Source organism: Prionailurus viverrinus, unplaced genomic scaffold (assembly GCF_022837055.1).
Source record: "Prionailurus viverrinus isolate Anna unplaced genomic scaffold, UM_Priviv_1.0 scaffold_50, whole genome shotgun sequence".
Taxonomy (NCBI): domain Eukaryota; kingdom Metazoa; phylum Chordata; class Mammalia; order Carnivora; family Felidae; genus Prionailurus; species Prionailurus viverrinus.
Genome location: NW_025927613.1, coordinates 1,179,497 through 1,192,577, shown reverse-complemented (window position 1 = coordinate 1,192,577; position 13,081 = coordinate 1,179,497). Strand labels below are relative to the sequence as shown.

Below are 13,081 nucleotides of genomic sequence, written 5' to 3'. Positions count from 1 at the left end.
GGCAGGTCTTCACACAAAGGAGGCCCAGGGAGTTGAGGGCTAGGGGTCAGGGGTCTAGGCAGACACTGTCATGCCACCAGGGGGCATAGCCCAGACAAATGACCTCCCTCCCAGAGATCTGGCAGATATCCCAGGATGAGGGTCAGTGTGCTCAAGACCTGGAGGATCAGGGTGGTATCAGGGGCGCTGGGGACTGGGGGCTAAGAGCTGGAGGGGGGAAAGGGCCTGCGGAGGGTGATGGAGAAGGAGGCTTAGGGGGGAGGGGCCTGGTAGGTTGCCAGCAGCTTCAGGGGTGGGGGCACTCCTGATGTGGGGCAGGTGGAGCTCTCGTTGGCTTTCCCGGGAGGACACCTCCCCTGTGGCTGATCCTTCTGCTGGGTCCGAAGATCCCTGATGCCAGATGCTGGATCTCTGATGGCGGCAGGGCTCCGGGGGTCCCTTTTGCCCTGCCGCCCCCCTTCAGCTCCTCCCCTCTGCCCCCCTCCCACCCCCACCCTGGTCCCCGGGCCTGGGCTGCTGCCGGCTGCTCCCGCTGCTGGGGCTGCCTGCTTTCCCGGTCACCTGGGTCCCGGAGCTCTGCTCTCCGGCCGCGCTCTCCTCAACAAAAACCTCCCCCCTCCACACCCCCCTCCCCACTCCCACCTCCTTTCCCCTGACATCAGTGATGTCAGTCTCAGGGGTGGAATACAAATTCTCTACCCTGGAGAGGGACGCACAATCCAGACAAGAGCCACGCCCTCTTTCTATCTCCTTCCTCTCTGACTCCCTTCCCGCCCCCAGAAGAGCAGCTGGTCCTGTTGATAATAACCCTTCCCCCATCTTACTCCCCAATCACGAGTTGGGCAAGACACTAAGATGGAGAATTTATAGAGGAGCCCTAAGGTGGGGTCCATTGTTCCGGGGGCTGGAGCTGTCCCCGGTGCTGGAGGCGAAGACCCAGGAGAGGGGCGCAGTGGGGAGGAGGAGAGGGAAGCCGGCATCTGGGGATACCGAGTGTGGGGATCCAAGGAAAGAATCCAGGGAACCGAAAATGGCTTGGGAACAGTTGGGCAGGTTGGGGGTGGGGGGAGGAGGGAGGTGTAGATGGGGCGGGAAGCAGGTCTCAGAGCCTGAAGGAAAGGGCAGAAGGGCACCCAGAGAGGAAAGATGGAAAGGGGGGTGGGGAAGGGGAGAGCCAGGGTGAAATGAGCGCAAAGAGAGAGCTGTGCAATTTCCAGAAAAGGATCCAAGAAAAACTATGTCTTGCTGGCATTTGCCAACGCCCCCTTCTCTCCCTCTTGGTGGTTTGTGTGTTTAAGTGCGTGGGCAGGGAGGCGGCAGTGGTGACCACTTGGAGAGCTATTGCTTGGAAGCTCCTTGAAGACCAGGACACTGTTTAATTCAGCATTTTACTGTTTGGTGTCTAGCACAGTGTGTGGCTCATACCTAGTTGCTTAACGGTTATTTCTCCAGTAAACAGTTGATGCAAAGCACCTCTGGTAAGAGGAGATTCCTGATTCCTTTAGGGGGAAGAACCACAGCTGGCAAGCTCCCCTGTAGGGCCGAAGAAACCCAATTTCTCCTCCCTTTGCCTCCTTCTCCCAGTTAGGTTCCTTGAGTGGGACTCTCAAAGTGAGTCTGGTAGCAAAAACGGGCGGGGGCAGCACACTTGTGGGCCATTACTCTCTTAACAACTATTCTATGAGTGATCTGTTTGCCCCATAATCTCCAGGGAGCTTAACCTCTCCATGCACTGGGGCCACTCGTAGCACCACTAGGTGCAGGGAGTACCTGCTGACATGGACTCTTCTGGACAGGGCAGCCCTTGCCTGCAACTCTTGTGCAACACCCTGTCTCCCGTCATTCCCTTCTTCACCCCAGAGTGTGGCTGATGTCCCCACAATGGCACTGATGTCTCTGAAATATGTCCCGACTCAGTCCCAGCAGCCCCCATTATTCAGCTACCACAGCAGGCAGGCTTCTCCTCTGGACAGGAAGTAATAGTAATAGCCAGTGCTTAGATGACACTTATGGTGTCCCGGGCATTGTTCCAAGTGCTCTATATTTACTAATTTGTTTAAATCTCAGCATGGCCCTATGAGAAAGCTTCTACCATTATCTCCAAATAAAGATGAGGGAACCGAGGCACTGAGAGATAAAATGGCTTACCCAATGTTGCACAGCTAGAAAGAGAGCTCAGTGAGGGTGGAGCCCAGGCGGTCTGGCTCCTCAGTCCTGAGTTTAACCTCCATATCAAATGCTCCCTGTGGGAGTGGGGACAAGTGGTTAAACCTGGCCTTTCTTCCTCTGGTCTTCATTTCAGCCCTGTGTGAGAAATGGCCTTCTTTCTACTGCTTGATTCTCTGTTGACCACCTCTCATTCTTCCTTGGCCTGGGTTTGAAGTTTGTGTGTGTGTGTGTGTGTGTGTGTGTGTGAAGATACGATTATACTTCGTCATATTGATGCTCAGTTCCTCCCAGTTGGGCCCCTAAGATGGGCATATTGAGGGGAGCTGGTAGAGGACCCAGTTCTGCATGGTCAGAACACCTGATGACAGTGCCAGGGAACCAAGAGTACAGACACATCTGGAAAGTAACTTCCCACACTCCACCCTCACTGCTCCTTTTCTTGCCTCTTAATCTGATCTTGGTATTTATGGAGATGCTAAATAGATCACACCCTCTGAGGATGTCTTGTCAGCAGGTCTGCTGCCCTGCCTCCCGTTTGGGCTTGGGGCTAATCACATTAATTGAAATATTCAACATTTACAAAAATGAATTATAATGAACTCCCTTCACTCCTCCTCCCAGTCAGCAATTGGGGAGACAGCCGCAGGCAGCAGAATGCCTCCAATCCTTTGCTTAGCTTGTGGTTCCCATTTGGAAGGTTTCCGTCTGAAAGGAGAGGCAGGGGTAAGGGGAGAAGAGGTGGGAGCTTGCCTCAGGCTATGCTTGCTGGGTGACTGTGGGCACATCTCTGCCCTGGGAGTTAACTCTGGCGGGGAGTAAATCCTACCACTCGGAGGCTATTCTGGGGAGCTGCTCTCCAGGAGGAAATGAGGCTTCCCAGCCCTCGGTCTTCCAAGGTTCTTTCTCTACCTGCCATCCCCAGGCTCACCCTCCTTCTTATTCTGCACTCGATGCTAAGCTGCCCTACATAAAAAGGATGATTGACTTTATAAAGGGAGAGTTCCACTACTGATTTTAGATTCTTAGAAAATGAGAAATGCTGAATAATTGAGATGTTTTTCAGAAAGGGCAAAATGTGGTGGTGCAAATGGTGGGCAGGGCTGCTAGTCACTTGCTGCCCTCAACAACTGGAAGCAGAGGGAGGCCATCTGCAACAGAAACCATGAGCCTGTACTAGCAACCTATTATATGATCTTCCGTCCGTCAAGGGGCTTCTGTCTCAAATGGAGAGGGAAGACAGGCCAACATCAGGTGCAACAGCAAGGACTGAGATGCTGTAAGAAAGCAGAAGTAGTTAGAAGTAGCCTGTCTTGTGTACACAAGAGGGTATTTGGGCCATGGGATGTGATCAGTCAAGAAAGCTGGATTGCTTCTCAAAGCGCAAGGAGACCCCAGACTAGCAGAAGGAGGATAGTACTTATTTTATGCATGGGGTGTGAAGATGGAGAAAATTTTACATGCTTACACATGCGTGTGTGTGTGCGCACACACTTCTCAGTCCAGACAAGCGCTGTTTATTTATTTAAAAAAACTTTTTTTAATGATTATTCATTTTTGAGATAGAGAGAGAGCATGAATGGGGGAAGGCCAGAGAGAGAGGGAGACACAGAATCTGAAACAGGCTCCAGGCTCTGAGCTGCCAGCACAGAGCCCGACGCGCGGCTCGAACCCACAGACCGCGAGATCATGACCTGAGCTGAAGTCGGACGCCCAACCGACTGAGCCACCCGGGCGCCCCTGGACAAGCGCTGTTTAATATAATGTGAGCCATATATGTAATTCAAACATTTCTAGTGGCCACATTAAGAAAGTTAAAGAAACAACTGAAATTACTTCAAGTTTTTATTATTTATTGAGAGAGAGAGAGAGAGAGAGAGAGAGAGGGAAAGGGAAAGAGGGGGAGAGAGAGTATCCCAAGAAGGCTCTGTGCTGTCAGTGCAGAGCCTGATGCGGGTCTTGAAATCATGAACCCAAGAGATCATGACCCGAGCCCAAACCAATAGTCAGACGCTTAACAGACTAAGCCACCCAGGTGTCCCAAAATCACTTTTAATAATAGATTATACTTAACTGATATATCCTAAATATTATTCAAAGTGTTTATATATCTAAACTATCCAACATGTCATCCATATAAAGATTGTTAAGAGGTTTTACTTCTTCAAAAACTACATGTTCAAGGGGCACCTGGGTGGCTCAGTTGGTTGTGCATCCGACTCTTGATTTTGGCTCAGATCATGATCTCAGGGTTGTGGGACAGAGCCCAGTGTCAGGCTCCACACTGAGCATAGAGCCTGCTTAAGACTCTCTCTCTCTCTGCCCCTCTCCCCCACTCATGCTCTCTTTCTTTCTCTAAAAATAAATTTAAAACAAACAAAGTATGTGTTCAAAATCCAGTGTGTATTTTACACTTGATAACACATCTGATACAGAAACATTTTGAGTGCCCAACAGCCACCGGTGGCTCATGGTGACCCTATCGGGTGATGCAGCTTAAGGGTTTCCCTCACTAGCTTCTCTTGGGGGTGCAGGGGCAGGAAGAGACAGGTCTTGGCCAACAAGAACCACCACCTCTGATTAACCTCTGCTCCTGCTTGAAAAAAATCACTTGTGACAGATGGCAGCTTATCTACTTCTGTGTTAACTCTTTCTCCTAAAAACCAGACAAACAACCACAATGATTGCTAACCTGAATGAGATTCCTGGGAAGAGGCCTGTAGCTCACTACCTAATCTACCTTCAGTGATTTTTCCCTGGCCTGGGAACTGCCAACATTTTCACTTCTTCTCCTCCATCTTTGCTGAGAAGGATAGAGGCAGACCACAGAAAGACCCCCTCAGAGGCCATGGCCCAATGGTGGGCTTGTTTCTCCTTGGGCAGTGGTTCCCAAATCTGAAAGACCAGCCTTCCTTCTGAGCTCTTTTCCCTGTTCTCCAGAAGGCCTTTCCTGGGCATGATCTCTGGGTGTGCAGAAACCAGCATGGTGTGTGTTGACAAGGCTCCTGCCCTTTCCAGGCCTATTTCCAGCTCTCTGGCTTTAGGTTTCACTTTCTTTTCTTAATTAGACACTAGAAGAACCCACCTTGAAGACCAACTGGCTTTCCCCTCCTCTGTTCAACTGGGAGTGGGAGGGATAATTTAGAATTTAGGAGGAGCACGTTGTCTCCACAAGAAAGTCCAAGAGGGGAAACATCTGGCAAGAGCCCCCCCCTCCCCACTCCCACCCCCGGCCTTTCCAGTGTCTCTGGCGTGAGAACGTTCCTTCCTTTGCTTTGCAGAATTCGGTTCACTCCATCCTTTGGGATGCTTTCAGGCTGCTAAGTGTCAAGTGTCTACAGGACTGATGGAGGGGTTCAGCGGAAGGGGAAGAAGCTTGAATCCTCTCTCCCTACTATTAGGTTTCAACAGTTGCCAAACAAGGGAGAGGGTCAGGAGCCAGATTCTGGGAGACTGCTAATTTAGAAATCCCTTTTCCAGTTTTCCTCTAGAGCCTAGAAAAAACACTATGTGAGGCTGGGTGGGGTCCAGAAGGGCCCATTCCATATACAACCACGACGGGAAATGAGCCCCCCACTCTGGGGAAGCAGATCTCGCGGACAGCGGCCCGAAGTTACTCCTCGGCCTGAGAGCGGCCCCCGCACTGCTTGCCCCAACCCCGCCCCGCGCGCGGGAGAGAGCCGGATTTGGGGGGGCGGGGCCTCTTCGGCCGCTTGGCCCGTCGCCTTGACGACCCGGACAAGATGGCGACGCTGCAGGGCGGGTTTCTGGGGCCGGACCCCGGGGCGCTGAGCCCTGCGCAGCAGGAGCAGCTAAGCCGCTTCAAGGTGGGTGCGCCCCCCACTCCCGCCTCCTTCAAAGGGCGGCTCCCCCGGGACGGGGGCCGCAAACGGGGGGAGGTCCGGGAGGAGGAGCTCGAGGGCCGGTTCCCGGGTAAAGGGGCGGACGGCTGGGGGGCCCCCGGCGGACCCCTGGGCTCGGGGGCCCTAAACCGAGCCCGACAGGCGCCTGCAGGAAGAACTACAGCGGGCATTTAGACGGGGAAGTGGATCGAAGTTATTCCCGGAGACAGTACCTTCTATCCAGACAAGAACTTCCGGGCGGTGGAGACCCGGCCTTAGTAATGGCCCCTGAGCCCGAGCAGGCGGCGGCGTGGGGGTGTTGATCTGTAAGAAAGCAGGCAGCTTAAAATGTCACACATCCCGGGGAGAGACCCAGGTCAGAGGCTCATCTTGTTTCCCCAAGGCCTCACCCCCGCAGGTCTTGAACCCTGAAATCTGGCTCCTCATGGAGCGTGACCTTTTTGCTCTCGTTCCCCCAGATTCAGACTCGGATTGCTAACGAAAAATACCTAAGGACGCACAAAGAAGTGGAGTTGCTCATAAGTGGTTTCTTCAGGTAGGTGGTTTTCCCAGCCGGCCACAACTAGTGGGAAATATGACCAGATCTTGGCTGCGGAGACATGAGTGTGACTGACCGCTTCTTTCTTTCAACACTCCTTATTGCTGCCTTTAGGGTCAGAAAGGTATTGTGTGTGTGTGTGTGTGTGTGTGTGTGTGTGTGTGTGTGTGTGTGTACACATATAAATATATTTTAAAGGTTGAGAATATTTTATTTTTTATTAAAAGTTTTTTTTTAATGTTTATTTTTGAGAGAGACAGAGCATGAGCGGGAGGGACAGAGAGAGGGAGACACAGAATCTGAAGCAGGTTCCAGGCTCTGACCTGTCAGCACAGAGCCCTTTGCGTGGGGCTCGAACTCATGAACCATGAGATCACGACCTGAGCCAAAGCTGGACGCTTAACTGGCTGAGCCACCCAGGCGCCTCAGAAGTTAGAGAATATTTTGAAATTGAGTTTTTTCTAACTCTGGGATTTGTGGCACCCAGAGTGTTCTTAAGTTATCTCTAGAGGTTTTCTTCAGTTATCTCTCAATTCTCAAAAATATGAATATTCAGTCATTTTAGCTGTAAAGGTAAGTACGTATCTTCTGACACTTGGAAGAGGTAATTTGGCATTGAGAAACTCAACAGGCAGCCATTGGGTGTAGGACACTATTTTGTTATTTTTGACACTCCTTTGTCTTTCCTGGATCTTACCGTTTGTTCTTCATATCCTAGTCATTTCTCCAATGGCAGCAGATTCTCACAGGGCAGATAGGAGATGGAGAAAAGGAAAATAGAAACTTCTCTGTGAAGGTTGGTTTATTTGGGCCAGGCATAAGGCTTGGGCAAAAAATAGTTTAGGGGTCTTTTGTCAATGTCAGTCCTGGGGAGCAGGCCATCACTTTTGCACTTTTTCTTTTTCTTTTTTTTAAAGTTTAATAATTAGAGTGTGTGTGTACCCGCATAAGAGGAGGTCGGGGTGGGGTACAGACGGTGAGGGAGAGAGAGAGAATCCCAAGCAGGCTTTGTGCTGTCAATGCAGAGCCCCACATGGGGCTCGATCACGAACCGTGAGATCACGACCTGAGCCGAGATTAAGAGTTGTGTGCTTAACCGACGGAGCTGCCCAGGCGCCCCTTTGTACTTTTTCTTCTAAAGGGAAGTAAAGGTTGACATCATTCATATCCAGGGAGCTTGCAGTCCACATTAGGAATGACTCCAGCAGGGAGGTTAGGGAGAGATGTTAAAAGCCTGAATTAAATCATTTGCATTGTTCACAAACACAAGGTGTTGTGAGGTGGTGGTGAATGAAAAGGGTGGTGTTTTAGTCACATGTCAGGGATGGCCCAACTTCTCTGTCCAGGAAGTTTCTAGGAAGAACTGGGTGTCTGCCTGGCTGCTTCAAGAATAGCCCCTTCTCTTCCTTATTATTCCTACCTTCCAGGCCAGGGAAGCCACCAGGATTTTCCCTTTGCTGATCTTGAAGCTACCTACAGGAAATTCTCCTGGCCCCTTTTAGGCCTTTCTCTTTCTGAGGTGGAGGTGGGAGGAGGAGAGGAAGTGTACTGGATACTTCAGATGGTTGTCCCCTTGGGAAAAGAGGAAGGGAGAGGAGGGGATGGAATTGGACAGCATACCTGCCCTCACCTGTTCTTCAGGTCTCTGTTCTAGACTCACTCTAACCCGTGAGAAGCTCCAAAGTGTTTTTGTTGGGAAGCAAGCTCTCCACTTGGGTTTTCCAGATCCTAATGATTTATGGTCATTCAGTCACAGCTTTCCAGGGTATACTTGTACACACTGTATGGAACTCTTATATCTTGAATTTTGGACCTGAAAAATGGGAAGAGTAGGGAAATTGTAGAAAGGCATTATTAAATATTTTAGTATATAGCTAGGCAGATGAATCTTCCCAAAATTTAGAAGTGATAATGTCATTCCTTGGCTGGAAAAATCTTCAGTGACTCCACAGTATTGCCCCCTCTGCCTTTTTTTTTTTTTAACATTCTGTTGAAATGTAATAAAAAGTAGCATACCCTAACCTGAGTGAACTTTCACAAGATGTAGAATATACATGGTACTAGGGTCCAGATCAAGAAATAGAACCTGACTAGCCCCTCAGACCCTTCCAAGGGGCCCTTGGCCCCTTCCAAGCACATCCCCCCCCAAAATGTAGCCAGGATCCTGACTTGTCTTAGCACAGATTTGTTTTGCCTTTTTTGCACTTTAGTAAGTGGAATTCTACAGTACATGCTCTTTTGTGACAGTTGCTCAATGGTATCTCCTAGATCCCCCCCCACCCCATTCTCATGCCGGGTATGTTCCACTTTGGGACTAGTCTGAGTGTTATTCACCCACCCCCTCGCCTCCTGAACTGAGTGTAATCGTCTCTCCCTGGCCTTCCAGCTCTCCATAATACGGCCCCTTTGCTTTCCCCTGTTGTATGTGCCTGCCCCCCAACCAGCCAGACGGAACCTCATCATTCCACTGACCCCATTGACATTGTCGAGGGTGCTGACACTCCAAGTGCTCTTCTGACCCTGGGGTTTCAAAGGTGGACAGGACCCAGTCCCTACCCTGAGGAGTTCACCATCCACAGAACACGAGCTGTTTCCTTTCATGTCTGGGCCTTTGCTGCCCACCTCGGTGTGGGATGCCCTTGTCCTGTCTACTGAAATCTCACGTGCACCTCAAGGGGTGCCAGCTGCTCTGTGAAGATTCCCCCTGCCACTCTCAGTAACTGTCTCCCTGTCTGCAGCACACTGTTAACACCCTCTTATAGCCCTTCCTGGAGGTTGCTTGGCCTTTTGGACATTTGAGAACCTACCCCTTCTCCGGGCACCTGGGTGGCTCAGTTGGTTAGGCATCCGACTTTGGCTCAGGTCATGATCTCGCGGTCCATGAGTTCGAGCCCCGCGTCAGGCTCTATGCTGACAGCTCAGAGCCTGGAGCCTGTTTCAGATTCTGTGTCTCCCTCTCTCTCTGACCCTCCCCCGTTCATGCTATCTCTCCCTGTCTCAAAAATAAATAAACGTTTAAAAAAAAAATTAAAAAAAAAAAAAGAACTTACCCCTTCTCTTTTACTTGACTAATTTCTTTGAGGGGGTGCTGTATTTTATCTTAAAAAAAAAAAAAAATCATTCCCTCGTATCCAGTATAGTTACTTACACAAAATCTGTGCTCAGTAATTCTCAAATGGAATTCAAGGAGGAGGGAGGCCAAATTCTTAAAGCTTGGGAGGCAGGGCTTTCTGGGTGGGGAGGCCTTCTTCCAGGCTGATGGGCAAGGGCATCCGTGGCCGACGAGCTGTGATGTAGAGAGCACTGACCTTGGCACCACAAGACCTGGGCCCTTGGCCCTGTATTTACTCACTTTATGAACTTGGGCAAATGATTAACCTTTTGAAGGTTTGATTTCTTTCATATGTAAAATGGAGTGGGCTCATTGCTGTTTCCCAGGGTTGTAAAGTGAGATAACATTTGTGAACATTCTTTATGAACCATAAAACTCTGTGAGGGACCAGGCCCCACCGGCAGCTCAAGTTCATCTTCTCGGCTTTGTTGATGGTATTGTCCCCTGGCCCCTGTGGGAATCCATGGTTGAACGTGATCCTCGGGCTGTGGGGTTGTGTATCTGTGCCTGGAGGACTAGGCAGTGGGCCTTCACCGCCCGCCTGTGGCTTGGCCTCCGGTTCTGTGAAAATGTTTGTTGAATGAATGACAAGCCTCGCTGGGCTGTGGCGCAGCTGTCCTGGGGGGGCAAGCAATGCCCGGGCTTAGTGCCATCTGGAACACTTTGCCCCCTGCCTCTGAGCAGGACCCAAAGGACAGTCACCAGTGGGAGGGTCTTTGTCGGGAGCCCTCCGGCTGACTGACCCCTGGGCGGGTCCATTCCCTGAAAGTGCAGGACCCACAGCCCAGCCCGAGCACAGCCTGCCTTCAAGCCAGCTTTACTCCTGCCCTTATCCCTCATGTTTTCCAGAGAAATGTTTTTGAAAAGACCGGATGACATCCCAGAATTTGCTGCAGGTAAGGCAGCGTCGGTTTTGGTGTCTGAGAAACCAGCACGTTTGTATTATCGCAGATTTGGACTCTGGACGAGCCCACGATTCTCCCTGGGAGTCTGGGTACCTATTCACCTGATGTCCCCCCAGGGAGCTTTGTTTAGAAGGCCCTTTCTTCCACTGTCACTTCCTCAAAATGAGGACAGATCAGAAAGGAGGCGGAGCTTCCTCCTGGTGAAAACCATGAAGAATTTTGAGATTCCCAGAGGAACATACTGGCAGCTCTTTTTTTTTTTTAATGTTTATTTATTTTTGAGAAAGACACACACACACACACACACACACACACACACACAGGGCATGAGCAGGGGCGGGGCAGAAAGAGAGGGAGACACAGAATCCAAAGCATGTTCCAGGCTCTGAGCTGTCAGCAGGGAGCCTGACATGGGGCTCGAACTCACGAAGGCTTAACCTGTATTTAAGCGGACGCTTAAAGGACTGAGAATACTGGCAGCTCTTTCCCCACCCCAGGAATCCTAAAGCAGGGTTCTGCCCCCTGGCTACGCATTAGAATCACCTGGGGAGCTTTTAAGACATGCTTTTTAAGAAATGCTGATGCCTAGGCATACTCCCTGAGGTGATTATTTAATTAGCCCAGGGTTGGGGCCCAGCCCCGCAGTTGTAAAGGCTCCCCAGGTTATCCTAATGGGCTCCACTACCTCCCACTCCCCAGCCGCTGGCTTAAGGTCAAAGGTATTTAGAAGGAAGGGCTGGGTTGGACACTTTCTTGGGTCCTGTTAGCCCAGGGAGTGGTTTTGGCCTCGCACCATTTCTGAGTGAGTCTAGTGTGTCTTTGCTGCCACAGCAGATGCCGCCTCTGATTCACATCATGCCGGGTGTATGAAAACCCTCCTCTGGCGTCATCGTGTGAGAGCCTGGCTCTCCTCGGAGAGGATATTCTCAGAGAGGAGAGGGCGTGATGTCTCCTAGACGAGCTGGCAAGCTAAGCTGAGGCAAGAATAACACTTGGCATTTGTTTGGGCCCCAGGATGGGCCGGGAGCAGAAAACCCCGAGATCCCTTAGCCCTCTGATGGCTCCCTGTGTTTCAGCACGCCGACAGGCTGCCAGGCAGCGGGGAATGGACCGGAGCCATCCTGTGTAAGCCCTTCCTGGGAAGGCCTGAGCTGGCAGGCTCGGGCGGGGACAGCGACCTCCGGATCTGCTGTGACCTCTCCCTGTACCTCGGAAAGCTGGGCTGCCGGGAACAGCCCTACTGAGGCCGAGCCATGCTGGCTTTTGAGCCGAGTAAGCCATCTCCCTCCCTGCCTTTTCCCCTTGGGTTTAGATAATTTTCTCTTTTCGATTCTTATCCCAGAGTATTTCACGGATCCAAGACTTCCCAACAAGATTCACATGCAGCTAATTAAGGAGAAGAAAGCAGCTTAATTAGCAGAATCTTGATGCTCAGCTGCTGAGAGAGACCAGCAAGAACACAGCCTCAGGGTGGGTGTTAACCTCACTTACAGACAGAGGCTTCTTTACTCCTGTCAAAATAAGCACCGTGTTCCCGTGTTCTCAGCCGGGTGGGAAGGAAACCAAAGGGAGAAGCTGCAGAGAAGTTTCACACAGTGTTTAGTTTTCTTGACACTATTTTGGGGAATTAGGGACTGTGAAGAGCGGCCCAGGGTTTGTCTGGCATGTCCATGGCAGGAAGAGACATCTGTCTTCTGAGCCTAGTGAAATGCAGGCGTGTGGGAGTGAAGGGAGTGAAGAGAGCCAGGGAAATGGGGTAGGGCCCGCTCTGCCCGCACCCTGCTGTAGGACTGCAGGGCCCCCGAGTGCTCCCACAGTGCCCTTTTCTTTAAGCCCCTGGTGTGGGGGCTTCCCATTGCTTCTGGAAGGGGCAGGAGCAGTTTCCCTCTTTGCATCTTGGGCTGGGGGCTTTCCTGCTTGGTGGAGGGGGGACATCTTTATACCAGGCTCTGCCATGAGGGCTATCTTACATTTTTCAGGCAGGATGATTTCTGAAGTGATTTTGTGGGCTGGGATTGTTTGGTGTGAGGTGGGACAGGGCCACGTTCCTGATTTAACAGCACTGTTTGTGTTTTGCAGGACCGCCTGGAAGCAGGAGAGCCCTGGTGCCATCAGTGTGGGTTTCCAGGCCGCCTCGGGCCTGGTCTGCTGTTACAAAGGCTTGCAAAGCTACTCATTAAAAACAGATGTTTCCGCTGTATTTCACTCCAGAGGAGGAAGTCCTTCTGTGTGGGGGTAGCTCTGTCCCACTCTGACCCACTAGGCCAGCCCGCCTCTTGCTCCCAGAGCCAGGGCTGGACAGAACAGGGATGGGGACCCTGTGGAGACTGCGGGGGGGTCCTGTGGGGACCCTGTGGACAACTGATTGGGGTGGAAACAAGCTGAGCCCACGCTTCAGCAGGGCTCTTTGGGGATTTTTCTTTCATCTTCCCTTCTGGGTTACTGTACAGAGTGTGCGGGCGATGACAAACCTCTTTAGCAGTGACACCAGAACCCG

At 51.3% G+C, this 13,081-nt stretch overlaps 1 protein-coding gene across 1 annotated transcript; it reads left to right on the top strand.

Annotated features, from left to right (window-relative positions):
- The first annotated feature begins 5,866 nt into the window (after positions 1-5,866).
- On the top strand, positions 5,867-12,789 carry RIIAD1 (regulatory subunit of type II PKA R-subunit domain containing 1). Its single transcript, XM_047848047.1, has 5 exons — positions 5,867-5,993; positions 6,488-6,564; positions 10,529-10,575; positions 11,927-12,054; positions 12,664-12,789. Exons 1-4 carry the CDS (start codon positions 5,910-5,912, stop codon positions 11,995-11,997), a joined length of 279 nt encoding a protein of 92 aa, XP_047704003.1. The 5' UTR covers positions 5,867-5,909; the 3' UTR covers positions 11,998-12,054; positions 12,664-12,789.
- Positions 12,790-13,081: the final 292 nt, after the last annotated feature.